The sequence below is a fragment of the Lepisosteus oculatus genome, chromosome 2 (genome assembly GCF_040954835.1).
Source record: "Lepisosteus oculatus isolate fLepOcu1 chromosome 2, fLepOcu1.hap2, whole genome shotgun sequence".
In the NCBI taxonomy this organism is placed as follows: domain Eukaryota; kingdom Metazoa; phylum Chordata; class Actinopteri; order Semionotiformes; family Lepisosteidae; genus Lepisosteus; species Lepisosteus oculatus.
In genome coordinates this window covers 74336265-74350070 of record NC_090697.1, presented here as the reverse complement: position 1 = coordinate 74350070, position 13806 = coordinate 74336265, and the positions used below count along the sequence as shown (strand labels likewise).

At 46.2% G+C, this 13806-nt stretch overlaps 1 protein-coding gene across 1 annotated transcript in view; it reads right to left on the bottom strand.

The window, feature by feature from the left end:
- The window catches only part of xpo7 (exportin 7), a 41592-nt gene that overhangs the window by 9259 nt on the left and 18527 nt on the right, over positions 1-13806 (bottom strand). The window contains exons 9-18 of the mRNA XM_069183283.1: positions 11938-12057; positions 10901-11047; positions 8604-8776; positions 8061-8254; positions 7216-7321; positions 5899-6034; positions 1987-2060; positions 1586-1666; positions 859-922; positions 362-470 (exon numbers count right to left, since the gene is read on the bottom strand). Of these exons, the coding sequence (XP_069039384.1) occupies positions 362-470; positions 859-922; positions 1586-1666; positions 1987-2060; positions 5899-6034; positions 7216-7321; positions 8061-8254; positions 8604-8776; positions 10901-11047; positions 11938-12057 (1204 nt within the window). The remainder of the gene's footprint in view (positions 1-361; positions 471-858; positions 923-1585; positions 1667-1986; positions 2061-5898; positions 6035-7215; positions 7322-8060; positions 8255-8603; positions 8777-10900; positions 11048-11937; positions 12058-13806) is intronic.

Here is a 13806-nt window from a genome sequence, read left to right as displayed (position 1 = left end):
CACTAAGCATATCTGTGCATTTCGTTCCCATGCGCATGAAATAAAAACTTCTTTTAACTTCTGAGACGGACTCCTGACTGACTTTTAAGGGGAAGCGGGAAACATTTCTCCAACAGGTGCTAGCTATACAATATCCCGCAGAAGCAGGACATTAAGATTCAACACAGGAGAATATCGGTGCGTCCTAATACCATATCTTCAGACTTGACCGAAGCAGCGAAAGAGATGGGTCAGGCTGAACTAAACTCATTTCTGAAAACATGCTGTTCAAACTACACCACTTACACATAACATTGATGAATGAAGAAACACACTAAACTCCCCACCCCCCCCACTCCCCAACACTCTCTAAGGTTCTTACCCAGGTCGACCATGAGGAGGCGCCCCAGCGCGGTGTAGAATGTGGTCCGACACCTCATGTCAGTGAGGTTTGACTGATTGTTAATGCCCAGGAATGAAAAGTGCTCACTCTGTCAGGAGAAGCGGGACAGTGTCATGTTCCTGGGGATTTATCACTGCTAAAGGACCGTGGTGTCTATCCGAAAGGAAGCTGCTAAGAAGGCAGACTACAGTTTAACACGATCAGAGCCTTTGATCCGGCCACTCTACTTTCAGACACAAGAAGGCAAGCACAACAGAACACTGAAGGAACGCTACAAAACTTCCAGCAGCACAAATAACTGCTGGCTGTTGTGCTAAGGCAAGATTGTACCACAACAGTCTTTACCCCATGAATACCCCATACCCCGTGTGTTAAGCTATTTCATCTACATCCATGTAAACAAAAAACAGAAAATGAAATGCATCAAAGCAACACAAAAAGAATGAGGAAGTGGTGGCCAGCAGGACGGTACTTACTGTGTGGTTGTTCAGCATGAACTGAACCGCGCTGAGTTTCACCAGCTTCCTGACGCTGCTGTAGGTGCACAGAGAGTCAAGGAGACACACGCTCGTGACACGCCAGGCCTGGGTGCGGCCACAACGGGCTGGCTCACTTTCTACTACACAAGCGAAACCTTCTCAACACAATTAAAGAGACACAGGCAAACAAAACTGAATGTTAAAGAACACCAGACGTCAAATTTAGAGTTTCCCCTCTTCAATTCTTCACGCTAGAAATTAGCCTCAAAGCGTCCGGCCTGCATGTGAGAGAACTATACTCAACAGAGCTCTTATTTGCACTTCTTCCCCATATTTCATTTAGGATATATTCCTTATCATGTGCTAGGTTTTACGCTCTGTTGTTCAAATGCAGGGGACACTTCCATGCTAGTGCACCTGTCCAGTCAAGCCTTTTTAAAAACAGTTCCTCAAGGCTTGGGGAGACTGGGTACAAACAACCAGAAGCAGAGATCTGAAAGGGTCTCTGCGTGTTTTGGAAGTGATGGCCAGTACTCTGACTGTTTGCTTTAAACACATGGCAGCCATGAGCCTGCACCCTGCACATATCAGATCAGCAATCCTGGCCTGTGGGACAGCTGCCTGTTCCAGTCAAATAAACCTGTGTGAGAGGGACAACTTGTAGTAACACACCCAAGACAAGAAGAAAGACACGACACCACAGTTCGTTTGCATCAAAGGATATCCAATGGACAAGTCGTTGAGAAGCTGAAGCGTCTTGGAGGTGATCGGCTCACATCTTCCCCAGTATTTCAGATTGGTGATTCTTCATCAGCCAGAGAAAACAGTCTCAGTTAGCTTCCATACGCTTTGCATTAACAAATCATGAGCACAAGACAAAGAACTCATTTCAATTTGATGGCAAAAAAAAACATAAACCCCTTGGATGGTCAGCTGCTTTCGCTGGCCTTCATAAAGACAACAAAGCCTACTCCATGCAAGTTTTAAAGGAAGCAAATAAATACGAAAAACATCAGAAACTGACAAAGCTAGTTGTAGTATAAGAAGAGCTTCTGGCTAATGTTAAGAAAAGCAAGCCTTCACTGGACTGCAGCTTGCCTGCCTGAAAGATTAAATCCGACGTACATTTTCCCAATGAACACACTGAGCACCATGGTCTCATCGTTCAGCCCCAGAACTTCCGACAGACGCCGATACAGCTGCAGAAAAAACAACAAAGACAAATAAGAACAAAAAGAAATTGCCAAATGCTAGAAAGGCAGTCAGGAAAGCACTTTATTCCTCTTTAAAGGCCAAAACACAACAAAACTCTCAGCCAATGTCTATCCATCTGTGCGTTTCAATCACAAAAATTTACAAGCCCATAAAGACTCCAGATCTCTTAGAAGGGGGCAGCTGGTGCTTTCTGATGCTTGGTGACTGTTTTAGGGGACGCAAAGGCCAAAAGCGAAGGAAGTCAAAAGGGAACTGCAGAGCGTTCCCTGTTTCATACAAGTGCACTGGCCAAAGTGGCATGAATGACGTCTACAGCACGAAGGGCTGACCACACACACTCGGCTCATTCCAGACACCGTTCAGCTGTTGCCAATTACAGTCCCTTAGATGTAGCTCATCTGACGGCTCAATTTCCGGAATGGTCAAATGAGCGTAGTTTACAGGGAAACGAGACTCCCGACTGTCAGTGGGATTTCAGTTTTTACGACCTGCAGGCTCTTGTCTAGCTGACAGAGGATGCAGTTTTGGACGCTGCAATCCGGTTACCAAATTTTACAGGACATATAGAACTGACATCAAGCATGTTGTTTCTGTACAGTCGGCATTAATGAGGCTGTGGCTTCTAATCCCTAAAATGCAACACAACAGCTTGCAAAGAGGAGCCTTACCCATTTCCCCAGATTAATAACAAATCAATTTTCTTCTTCGGTCAACACTGCACACGGGGGCTGTCAGTTAACAGATGACTAGACACAGGTTTTATGCAAAAAGGGTTTAAAATAAAATCAAAAAAGGCTGGGCTGGTGGTTAACCCTTCATGCTGGTCAGAAAACTCAATCATTTGACTGTGGTGAATTACCGACCACAGAGCATTTCTGATCAAACGCCGAAAAAAAAAAAAACATGTCCATAGACCCCCATTAACCTGAAGCCCAGTTCTCCAGCTTTCTCCCCTACTGATTCACCTCCAGGTCCTTCCACAGGTTTACAAATGCAGCATGGTGAAAGTCAGCACAAGCTTTATTTCAGCGAAAGCTTCTGAAATGCACATCTGAGCCTGGGCCAGCAGTGAGATCACAGGGTGGATGAAGCCATCCTGATCTTTCAATGCTCCACAGCTAGAAACCGAACACAGATCCACAGCCACCCTTCACCCACATCAGTACGCCTGGTCACCCCCAGGAGGCAGCCCCTCAGACTGGACTGAACCCAGTTTGGTTGAGGAGAGGGAAAGAGGCTCCTGCAAGGTGAGAGGAGGGCACTAGGGCTGTTATGTGGGCACTAAAGCCTGACTCCCACCGGCTTCGTCTGGCACTGGTGGAAATTCCCCTCCAGTGTGCGTGGACTGGCACTGCAGTGCCCTTCCCTCTGGCCTGGCTGTTCCTGAGCTGCACCAATAACAGTACAGAACAGGTCGGCCCAGAGAAACTCTGCCTTTCTGTCCTGCCCAATAAAACCAAGTGAAAGGAGGTTAGATAAACACAGATCAGGGGTCATCTTGAGAGTCAGAATCGGAATTACAACTATTCATTAAAATCCCCAAATTTGCTTCTTAAAGTACATGCATCTGCTTAAATAAATATTTCCATAGCTAGGACTCTCATTGTCCCTTTACGTCAGAAAAATTATAAAGGCAGTTATGATGGCACCACCATGCAAAAAAACAAAAACGATTTCACTGGCTGTTAAATGCAGTATCTCCAGATAACGCCCCCTCGCAAACACAAATTAACAGCAGCACTGAGAGCACCGAGCAGAGTAATGCACAGCAGGCTTGCGTTGGCAGCACTTGTGTGATGTGCACACTTGTGAAGTGTGTCGTTGTCAGGCAGGAGATCATTTCAGTTTGATTCTAAATGTCAGGGGAACTGCACTCCTCAGCTGAAACGTTCAGTTGTAGGAATCATTCAGCTGCAGAGAGTTTGTAGGTGCCAGTAACCTACTGCAGTGCCAGTGCCGTGCTGCCCAGGTCCAGCAACCCCTGAGAATTTCTCTGCGGCTCAGTTGAAGTTCCTGGCCCGTAACAGCCAGCCTGGCTTCACCTCAAAGAGAGAGCAAGAGTGGCTGGTCCCCCTACCCTCCCTGCTGGCACGAGGGAATCTGGCTCTGTAGCCTTAGGAAGCAGCAGATGAGGTTCATGAAAACAGCTACAAGGTCTTTCACAATTTGCTTGCACCTGTCTCTGCAGTGAAGCCATATTCTTATACGGTTTCCCCAGCTATGCCAATGATCCCCCCTCTAAAACCTCGAGGGAGTCTTTCCCAGCTGAACATCTGTCTGTGATGTCATATTGGCGACTCAATTACAGCGCAGCAGATATTTTATTCCCAGACCTGCTGCTTCCTTAGGGAACTCATGCATAGCGATAGCCTTAATGAAGGTATCAAAGTAACAGAACCCCGAGACGAACTTCTCAGAAAGGAGGGCAAGTGTGATGCATGCAAGCATCTGCTCGCATGTCAGTTCCCTGTCGGGTTTTGGCAGATGCCCTGGTTGGCATGCATCACCTGACAAGGCAGAAAAGCAAACAAGTGAAACAGAAAATGGAAGCACACCACTGGCCAGATGCCACTGGTTGTAACGAACTATGGGTACAAATTATAATTAGATCTTCATCCAATCAGAATGCTACGGGAGAGGGAAATGATTTAGGACTCTTTTAATCCTTGTTTCTTCACAGGCTCGTGTGTCATGCTGCACCCTTGACTTTGACCATGTGGGGCTGTACAGCAATGCAAAGGGGATTAGCATTGCTTTGCATGTGGCCTTTTCTTTCCAAGCACCTCGAAAGCCAGCTACTGATGGCAATGTTGCTAAAGAGGCTACTGAGGAAGGCGGCACTCTGGAGGTTACGGCATGGAGAAAGCTAAGACCCACAGGACTGCCACAAGTGGAGGGAGACAGAGCCGCTAAGCTACACCAAATACTACGAAACACTTATCTTGTGTGTTCACACTTTCAAGGGCTCTGCACAAGCACAAAGGAAAAGTCCAATTAAACTCAGGCTGAGCTTTTCAGGGGACACGCAGCACAATAAATAAAGCTTGCAGACTTAAGCAAAAACATTCCAATTCGAGTTTTAAAAGGAAACAACACTTCCCCATTGCCACATGTGCAACACCATTTTGCAATTTATGGATAAAAAAATGATAGCAATATTAGCGCATGCATGTTGAAGTTTTGTTTTGGACTTCTTTTAAAACATGCACCGCAGGTTTCGCCTGCACGAAATCAACAGCAGCACTGAAAACACCGAAACCCAAAAATATACAACAGTCTTGCTTTGGCAAAACCTGTGCAACATTCTAACAAATCTTGTTCAGATATCTGTTAGTCTATATGATAACCATGAGGTTCTATATATAGCTTCCAATCAAACTCTTCAACAGGAAGTATTGCAGCAGTGATACTGGAGCAGAGGCCGGTTAAAAACGAATCCGCACAGAGATGGGCATCAGATTTCAGGATCCAAAACAAAAGAGCATGCAATACTTTCACGCTTACGAGCGAAAGACGTTTAGTGACTGCTAAAAATGCAATATTTTGAGATCTGGCTCCATACAATTTCTGTATAAAAAAGGCAGTTTTTTTCTGCAAAAAAAGTCACAAAATGTTCCGTTTTATACATCTTTGAAATGTAGAAATTCACAACAGACGAGCAAACATTCAGAGCCGGACTCAAGCCCGTCTGTCATGCTGGGGTCTAAAAGTTCCGATTTAGGAATTTTTGCTTCGCAGGCAATTAAGTTCAGTTTCTGAGCCACGTTCTGTGCCTTAAGGACTCACAATACTCTGCTTACGCTACAGTGGCCCCTGAATTACCTTAGAGGATTTCTGCACCTGGTCTCCAATGTAGATCTTCCGGAACTGCTCGAAGAAGCTGAGCATGGCCAGTTCCAGCTTTTCATTTCCTGCTTGAGCAAGACGAGAGTCTGTCAAGTTCATCAACTGCAGGACTCTGCAAACAAAAACATTTGTGTGGTGAGGGCAGAAGTCACCATTTGCTCATGCTATGAAATAGGCCAGGGCAGCAAATACATCACATCAGTAACCAAAGCTGCACAACGCGACCTGCTTCTTAAGAAATAAAAAACATATTTATAGTCACAGTGATTTTCCTCTGAAAGATTTTTTTCCATTACTCATCCAAAACACAAGAACCCATTAGCAGAACGGATGAAATATTATTCATAGATCTTTTTTAGACTATTACTGGTACTTTCAGGCCACACTCTTTTCTCTAAGTAAGGGATACAAAGTTCAAGATTCAATTTCTGAATTTTAGTCTTCTTTATGTAGGCAGTAAAGTGTGTAAATGACATAATTATATAGTAAATTATCTCTTAACAAGCAAAACAAAAATTGAACTTTGGGTAATTTGTATCATTTTTTTATACCACATTACAAAGCACACGTTTAAATCCAGTATGAGAGACCTTTCCTCCTAAAATGTATTTTGTTTTCTAGGGATTCAGGCCCAGACCTCATAATATAGACTTTCTGACAGTCAGGGGATTGGCAGGACGGCTCTATCACAAGACACCCCCAGGGCACTGCAGACGGGTAACAGGCACACACAGAGCACCCAAGGACACCGCACGTAGGCAATGGGGACACCCATAGATAACAGTGAACCCCAAGATATCGCAGGTAGGCAAGGAGTAGACCCATAGTGCATCCTAAGATGTTGTAGGCAGGCAATGGTTATGCTCTATGTGCACTCCAAAACAATGTAGGCAGGCAACCCTGAGCGTACCCCAAAACGTGCCAGGCAGTCAACCCTGAGTGTACCCCAAAACGTGCCAGGTAGGCAATGGTGTGTCCCGAGTGTACCCCAAGATGCTGCAGGTAGGTAATGGTGTACTGTGAGTGCACCCCAAGACGTGCCAGGTAGGGAACCCTGAGTTTACCCTAGGACGTGTCAGGTAGACAATGGTGTGTCCCGAGTGTACCCCAAGATGCTGCAGGTAGGTAACAGTGCACCCCAAGATGCTGCAGACAGGCAACAGTGTACCGTGAGTGTACCCCAAGACGCTGCAGGTAGACAATCCTGAGTGTACCCCGAGATGCTGCAGTTAAGCAACCCTGAGTGTACCCAGAACAGGCACGAGTCCCTTCTGTGGTACTCAAGACACTCACCGACAGACTAGCTCTCCGTCCATGGCGTCCTGCTCGTCTGTGCTCGCGAAAGACACCCGCCCTCCGATCACAGCTCCGATGATGTACACCAGCCACGTCAGGCGGCCTGGACACAGAAACAGGGAAAATCTGATTTCACACGTGGTGCGTGGTGTACAGGACGGTACAGCCAGAGACCTAAAACATCGATCACTATGCGTCATTAATACAGCTTCTCTTTCAAAGTGTCTCTAGTCCTACCAAAAACACGTCCCTTTGATTTATTTTTACATTGTATTTATATTACTTTGTATGTTCAAGCCCTTAATGACACAACAGCTGAGCTCTGAATATGCAAAAAATCAAAACAAACTGTGGACATAAACTGTCACCTTTAAGAGGGACCAAAGACATACTTTCAAGGCCATTAGCACTCTTGTCACCAAAACCGGCTCCACAATTTCTGAAGGTAATGTTCAACTTACCATAAAGTAAAAACTAGATCAGGGCCTGGGTCAAATCAAGACTTCTAAGCACTTGTTCATTGTGTATTACAAAGCCAATGCACGATGGTGGGCGTCTCATTTCACAGAACCAGTTATGGGAAAACAAGAAGCCTTCAGCAAATAAGAAAGCTGCTGTGCAGAATCAGTGCAGGCGTAGGCTGACTTGCTGAGTGCTTTCAGTAGAATGAAAGAGTTTTGTCCCCCTCCCCCCATCAACAGAACCAGCGCAAGTCTGGAACACACTTTCCCGTGTGTTTTGTGCAACAAAGCATCCTGCTGTCAGGATGACCTACCTTTGGGTCACAGCAAGGCATTCTGGACTGGGTAATGCCCAGAAGCTGGACAACCAGCTGTGCTCACCTTCCTGCACGGCGATGTCCATGGCGCTGGCGTTGCTGGACTGCAGCAGCTCCTGGTACGACTGGGCCGACTGGTCGAAGAGCTGCACCAGGAGGGCACAGGTCTTCTCGTACTCGCAGCGCCCGATGGTGGACAGCTGGTCCAGCTGCTGCTGCACCAGCCCCGTGTCGTCCAGAGGATCCTCCAGGCCATCTCTGTCAACCACACAGCAAAGCAGACACACCGGCACACCGCCGTCAAAGCCTGCTGCCACCTTCTTTCACAAGGGGAGCCCTGCAGTCTGTCAGAGGTCAACCGTTCTTGGAAAAAGCAGTGCACCATCGGCATGTTCCACCGTACGATCTGCTACTCCTGAAAACACTTCCTCCAGAAACGACGACTTTAGACTTCAAAGTAATGCGCGTTAGAAAAAGAAAACTGCCTCGTCAGGTCACCGCATAATCTTAAGTAGGGGGAACTCAAGAGAGTGAACCAGCTAGTACACGGCAAATGGCGCATTCGTCCAAGGAAGTCTACCTCTGGTCTCAGGAAGAAGGCCCTTACCGGAGTATGATGTGCACAGACTCCAGGCGCGAGGTGATGTAGGCCTTGGTGACCTCGGGGGTGTAGGTCTCCAGCATGTGGGGCTCCGTGGCCTTCACGTAGGGTACAGAGGCGGCCAGCCGCTGCCACAGGCTCAGCAGGTAGTGCACGCTGTTAGGGGCGAACTCCCAGTGCTGCAGAGGGGGGACAGAACACGAATCTGAGCGCCAGTGCGTGTGGGCGCAGAGCCAGGGACGGCTGACCATGCTGCTGATGTAACCGAGTCGCTCAGTGCGCTGTGTGGGTGAGAGTTTACGTCACCCACCCCCCTCGGAAATTCGGTATAGTGACAGGGGGCCCCAGCTTTCGGCGTGCTGTGCCCAGAGCCTGCGAGCGAATCACAGCAGGGCCTAGGAGAGCTGCTCTCATCACATTATTGACGTAATTCTCTTCCACCCAGCTTAAGACTTGGCATTTAAAAACTTCTGTTTTCATCTTTTGCATGAGTAACTCCAGCAGGGGAAACGTGGTTAATCTGGCTGCTCATTCACATTTACTTATAACGTCATTAAGCAAATTCTAACACGCAGAATCAACTGAAGCTGGCTGCACGTACCGTTATCAAACAAGACTCAAAACTAAGGTAAGCGGTCTTAATAAACAAGATAATAATTGAAAGCAAATGAAGTTAAATGCTTGACGAAGAATTGTAGATGCAGCCAGCAGAAATGACTATCGCTGCTTTAGCACAGTCTACAGTACTATGAAGTGGTCTTAAAGTAAGACCTTCTTACTCTTTGCAAGCACTGTGTTTATACTTCATGCTCATGTTAGAGCTTGATGAAACAATAACCCGACTGAGAGAGAAGTAACTACAGACTCTGCATTCTCCTGAGACAGCAGCACCTCAGACATACACTGCTCCCAGGGAGTCGAGATTAGAGATCCGATGAGATTAAGTCGACATGCTCACAGAAACCACTAGGGGGCAAAGTGCTACACTGCTGTAATGTCACAAAACCCCAATCCATCATACTCATCTTTGTTTAATGTTATCTTTGTTAACCTTCATTGACAAAGATGTAATTACTGGCTTTCCATGTAATATTTGCCCCACAGAGAACATTTTTCCAAACACGTTATTCCACCAATTTCACAACTGTGGCAGAAGTTTTCATTAACATGAAAAACGAACAACCCATAAGGAATCTTACCAACTCTACCTGTGCTCGGAAGAACCGGATCTCTTTTGTTTTATGAAATGAAAAGAAGTGCACATTCAAGAATACAGAAGCACCAATCGCAGGAAAAAAAATCCCAGAGAGTTTAAAGCTGTTCCAATGACATTTATAATTTTATAATACCACACATCCCCTAAGTATTACGCAGTCTCTACATGTTAAAAAAGTACAGCAAGGACACAACTGATTTGGAGAAAGACGGACTTCACACAGACAAAAATCTCACACAATGCTACCTCAGGGACACATTAAGGAGGAGCCATAATGGGGATAAACAGGAAAGATAAACGGTTACCTAAAGTCATGTACCTTCTGAAGCGGGACCTTACATTTAAAAACTGAAGTCATTTTAAGAATATAGGAGCACACACTACCCAATCTGTGCATGAGGAGCAAAAACACATGGAGTGTACAGGCTATGCTCCCCCTGCCAGCGGGGAGAAACTGAGACAGAGGTGCACTTCCTACTGCACTGTGACAAATATTCTGGGATTAGAGAAAAATTCTTCCTTAAATTTACAAATCTAATCCCAGAATTCCCACACCTGCCAGAGTCACAACAAGTCCCAAACCTACTGGGAGAGGGAGGAGCGAACTGGCAGCCCAGTATGTGATCTCCTGTCACAGCCTGAGGAACAGTGAGCCTGTCTCACAGAAATGCTCCATATGTTTATATGTAAATATCTCATGATTGTGTCTGTATTGTAAATGTCTGTAGATTTCTTATGCTAATCGTATTTGTTTTGGCAATACGGATTTTACTCATTGGTCCGTTCTCTGCAACTGTCTCTACAGTAAGTCTCCAAACTCTTGCCCCCAATGAGTCCTTCCACCCCATCCGTCAACACAGGACACACAGACACCTTGACGTCTCAACATGACACCCCTCCTACTTGTTACGGCCAACCAATCACAGACTCGTCTGTTGCTGTTGGAACCTGAGGCAGGCAGAGGTCTGTAACACTGACAACACAGGACTCATTCTCCTGACTGGGGTTTTTGAGAGGTGGGACCGAGGAGTATACGTCTCCAGTGACTCTTTGTCAGTCGTAGCTTGCTCAAGCAGAAAAGACTCACCTGCAAACTGGTCACTGTGAAGTTGGCTATTAGCCGAATGACCTCGGGGTAGTTCTCCACCTTCACCAGCTCCCCGAGCTGGTAGTTGCTTTTCAGCCTGGCCAGCAGTCGGCAAAACTCATGGTAATTGTTTGAGTCCGACAAGCTCTGTGAAGGACAGAAGACACTTCTTCAGCCTATGTGACCTATCCCTACCCCTGATACTTTTTAAAATGCACAATTATGTTAATGATGTCCTTTTCCTGTTTTGTATCTCTGACGATGCTATGAAGATCACTGAGATGTCTTTTTAGGTGTGTCTCACCTTCTAGTTGGTATTTGGCTTCTTTATTGCTGCATGGACACTAGCTGTTGAACCCTTTGAAGTAGTCTCCCTTCATCAGCCCAGAATTAGAATTCTTTTTATACTGGTTCACCTTTTGACTTGCTAAACCTCCACCACTCATCTGTTTTCAGGAAGCACTTCCTCCTCAGGGGTTTGGAGCGAGCTGGATCCTAACCCTGGAAAGGACACCAGTCCATCACAGGGCACTCACACAACACACACACCCTGGACAGGACTCCAATCCATCCCAGGATGTTTACAAACCCAGGATGGGATACCAGTCCATCAAAGGACATGACCCTGGACGGGACACACACACTCACATACCCCGGATGGGACGTCAGTCCATCACAGGACACACACACACTCACCCTGGACGCCAGTCCATCAAAGGTCTATTCCCCCAGTAGAGGGGGGTGGGGGAACCAGCTTATACAGCAGCCCATATCAACACTGGGCTTCAAGAGGACCTAGCAAAGGGAGTATTTTCATTGTCCTGCAGCTCTTCTGGCTTTCTTTTCAAATTAGATTACCTCAACTAAAGCAGATGCTGGCTTGACTCGCTGCACTCTTTTAACACCATCTAAAGACGCCGTCAAAACCAAAGGGCCGACATCTCCAGGGCCAAGTCTGGAGAGCATCCACACGGCCCACTCTGAAGAACCACTGATTTTATTAGCCTTCAGAGCACCTTAAAGAAATGTCGGTTTACCTGGGGGTTTTCCAGAATCCTTTTGACTCCATCTACCAGGTGAGACAGGAACTTTGCCCTCTCTGCATTGTTAAACAGGGACCTTCGAACAGAAGCTATTTGTACTAAGCATGATAACACCTGAGAAATAAAGCACATAGAGTTGAGTTATTTGTTGGTTATTGCAATACACCAATAAACAACCTTACCAGCATTCATTCCATGCATGATGAAAGAACATTAAAATGGTAACAGATGAGAGATCAGCTCATGCACAATCCCTGAACTGCATGCAGTCCTGGTGTCAAGGGTCTGGAGGATTCTGCACCATGAGCAAGACTGACAGGGCAAAGTTTCCCTTTTGCTGTGTATTTTCAGTGCTAAATGCTTCTGCATTTTACCTCCAGTACTGTCTCTGTGTCCTTATTTCCTTGCCAAGTCAGCAGCTGACTACACAGACCTTCGGTGTGGCTGAGTCAATGCCTTAGAGATCTACAGCATTCTACATGAAGGGACGATGGTAACTGGGACAGCTGCCATGACCACACGTGCTTTCCCTCTCTCCGCTCGTGCAATGAAACGGATACATACCGCTTAGTGAGAAATGTGAAATTTGAGAAACGCAAGACAATCACCAGGTATATCGCCCTGCAACTGGCAACCCAGTGAAGCTCAGCAGGTGTGCTCAGTACCTGGATGGGAGAGTCCTGGGAAAGCTAAGGCTGCAGCTGGAAGAGATGTTACTGGGACCAGTAGGGGGCATTCACCCTACGGTCTGCATGGATCCTAATGCTCCAATACAGTGACGGGCACACTAGACTGTAAAAAAAGCTCTGTCCTTCGGAAGCTGAGGTCCTGACTCTCTGTGGTCATTAAAAAGTCTAGGGTGTCTCTCGAAAAGAGTAGGGGTGTTACCCCAGTCTCCTGGCCAAATTTCTCCCTGACCTCTACCAATCATGGCCTCCTAATAATCCCACTCTCTGAACTGGCTTCATCACTCTGCTCTCCACTATGGCTGCCGTCGCATCATCATCATCATCATCATCAACATCATCATCATGGGGCTACACACTAGTGGTGGTGGTGGAGGGGATCCCCATTACCTGTAAAGCGGTTTAGTGTCCAGAAAAGCACTATATAAATGTAAGGAATTATTATCATCATCTTCTTAGATGTTCATGTTGGACATTCCTTCCACTTGCACGGTAAGACTAAGTAACTCTACCTGCAATAACCCAGCCATCTCCTCCATCGTTTCTTTAACAAAGCATTTCAAAAGAAAAAGTGGCAGGTGGCTATAAGGCTCACCCTGCAATGGGTGGGGTTCTGTCATAGTGGCAGCTGCAGAATCCACAAACTTGGCCACTCAGCACATAACTGGAGAGCTTGCAGTACATGGCTGTTGCATCAGCTGTAGGCTTAAACAGGGTTGTGCACTGGCTACAGCCTGCTACTGTAGCCTGGCTGTGGCTTGGACTTTGAAAACGCCTTGCTGGGAAGCTTGGGGACGCAGTACAAAAACACAGTCAAGATTTGCAAAGAGAATAAAACTAACAGAAACATCTTACTTCCCAAGATAAGCAAGCTGTTTTATTTAATGACTGAGACAAAAGGTGTCTCAGGTTACACAGCTAAAGATTGTCCTGGCCCATCCTCAAACCACACCCTACCTCCTGCAATGCACTGGCCTGACTGCTAATCCAGGAGGATCGTCCCATCTCTTTTCTAATGATTAATAAGCTAACATGACTGCTCTGGTTTCACTGAGCGACACTATGTTCATATAAAACATATTTAAAAACGTACATATATACTTAACGGCACTAAACAATATTCTTAATTTTCCTTTCCACATGGTTTTAAAATGTTCTAAGTAAGCCAGTGATCAAT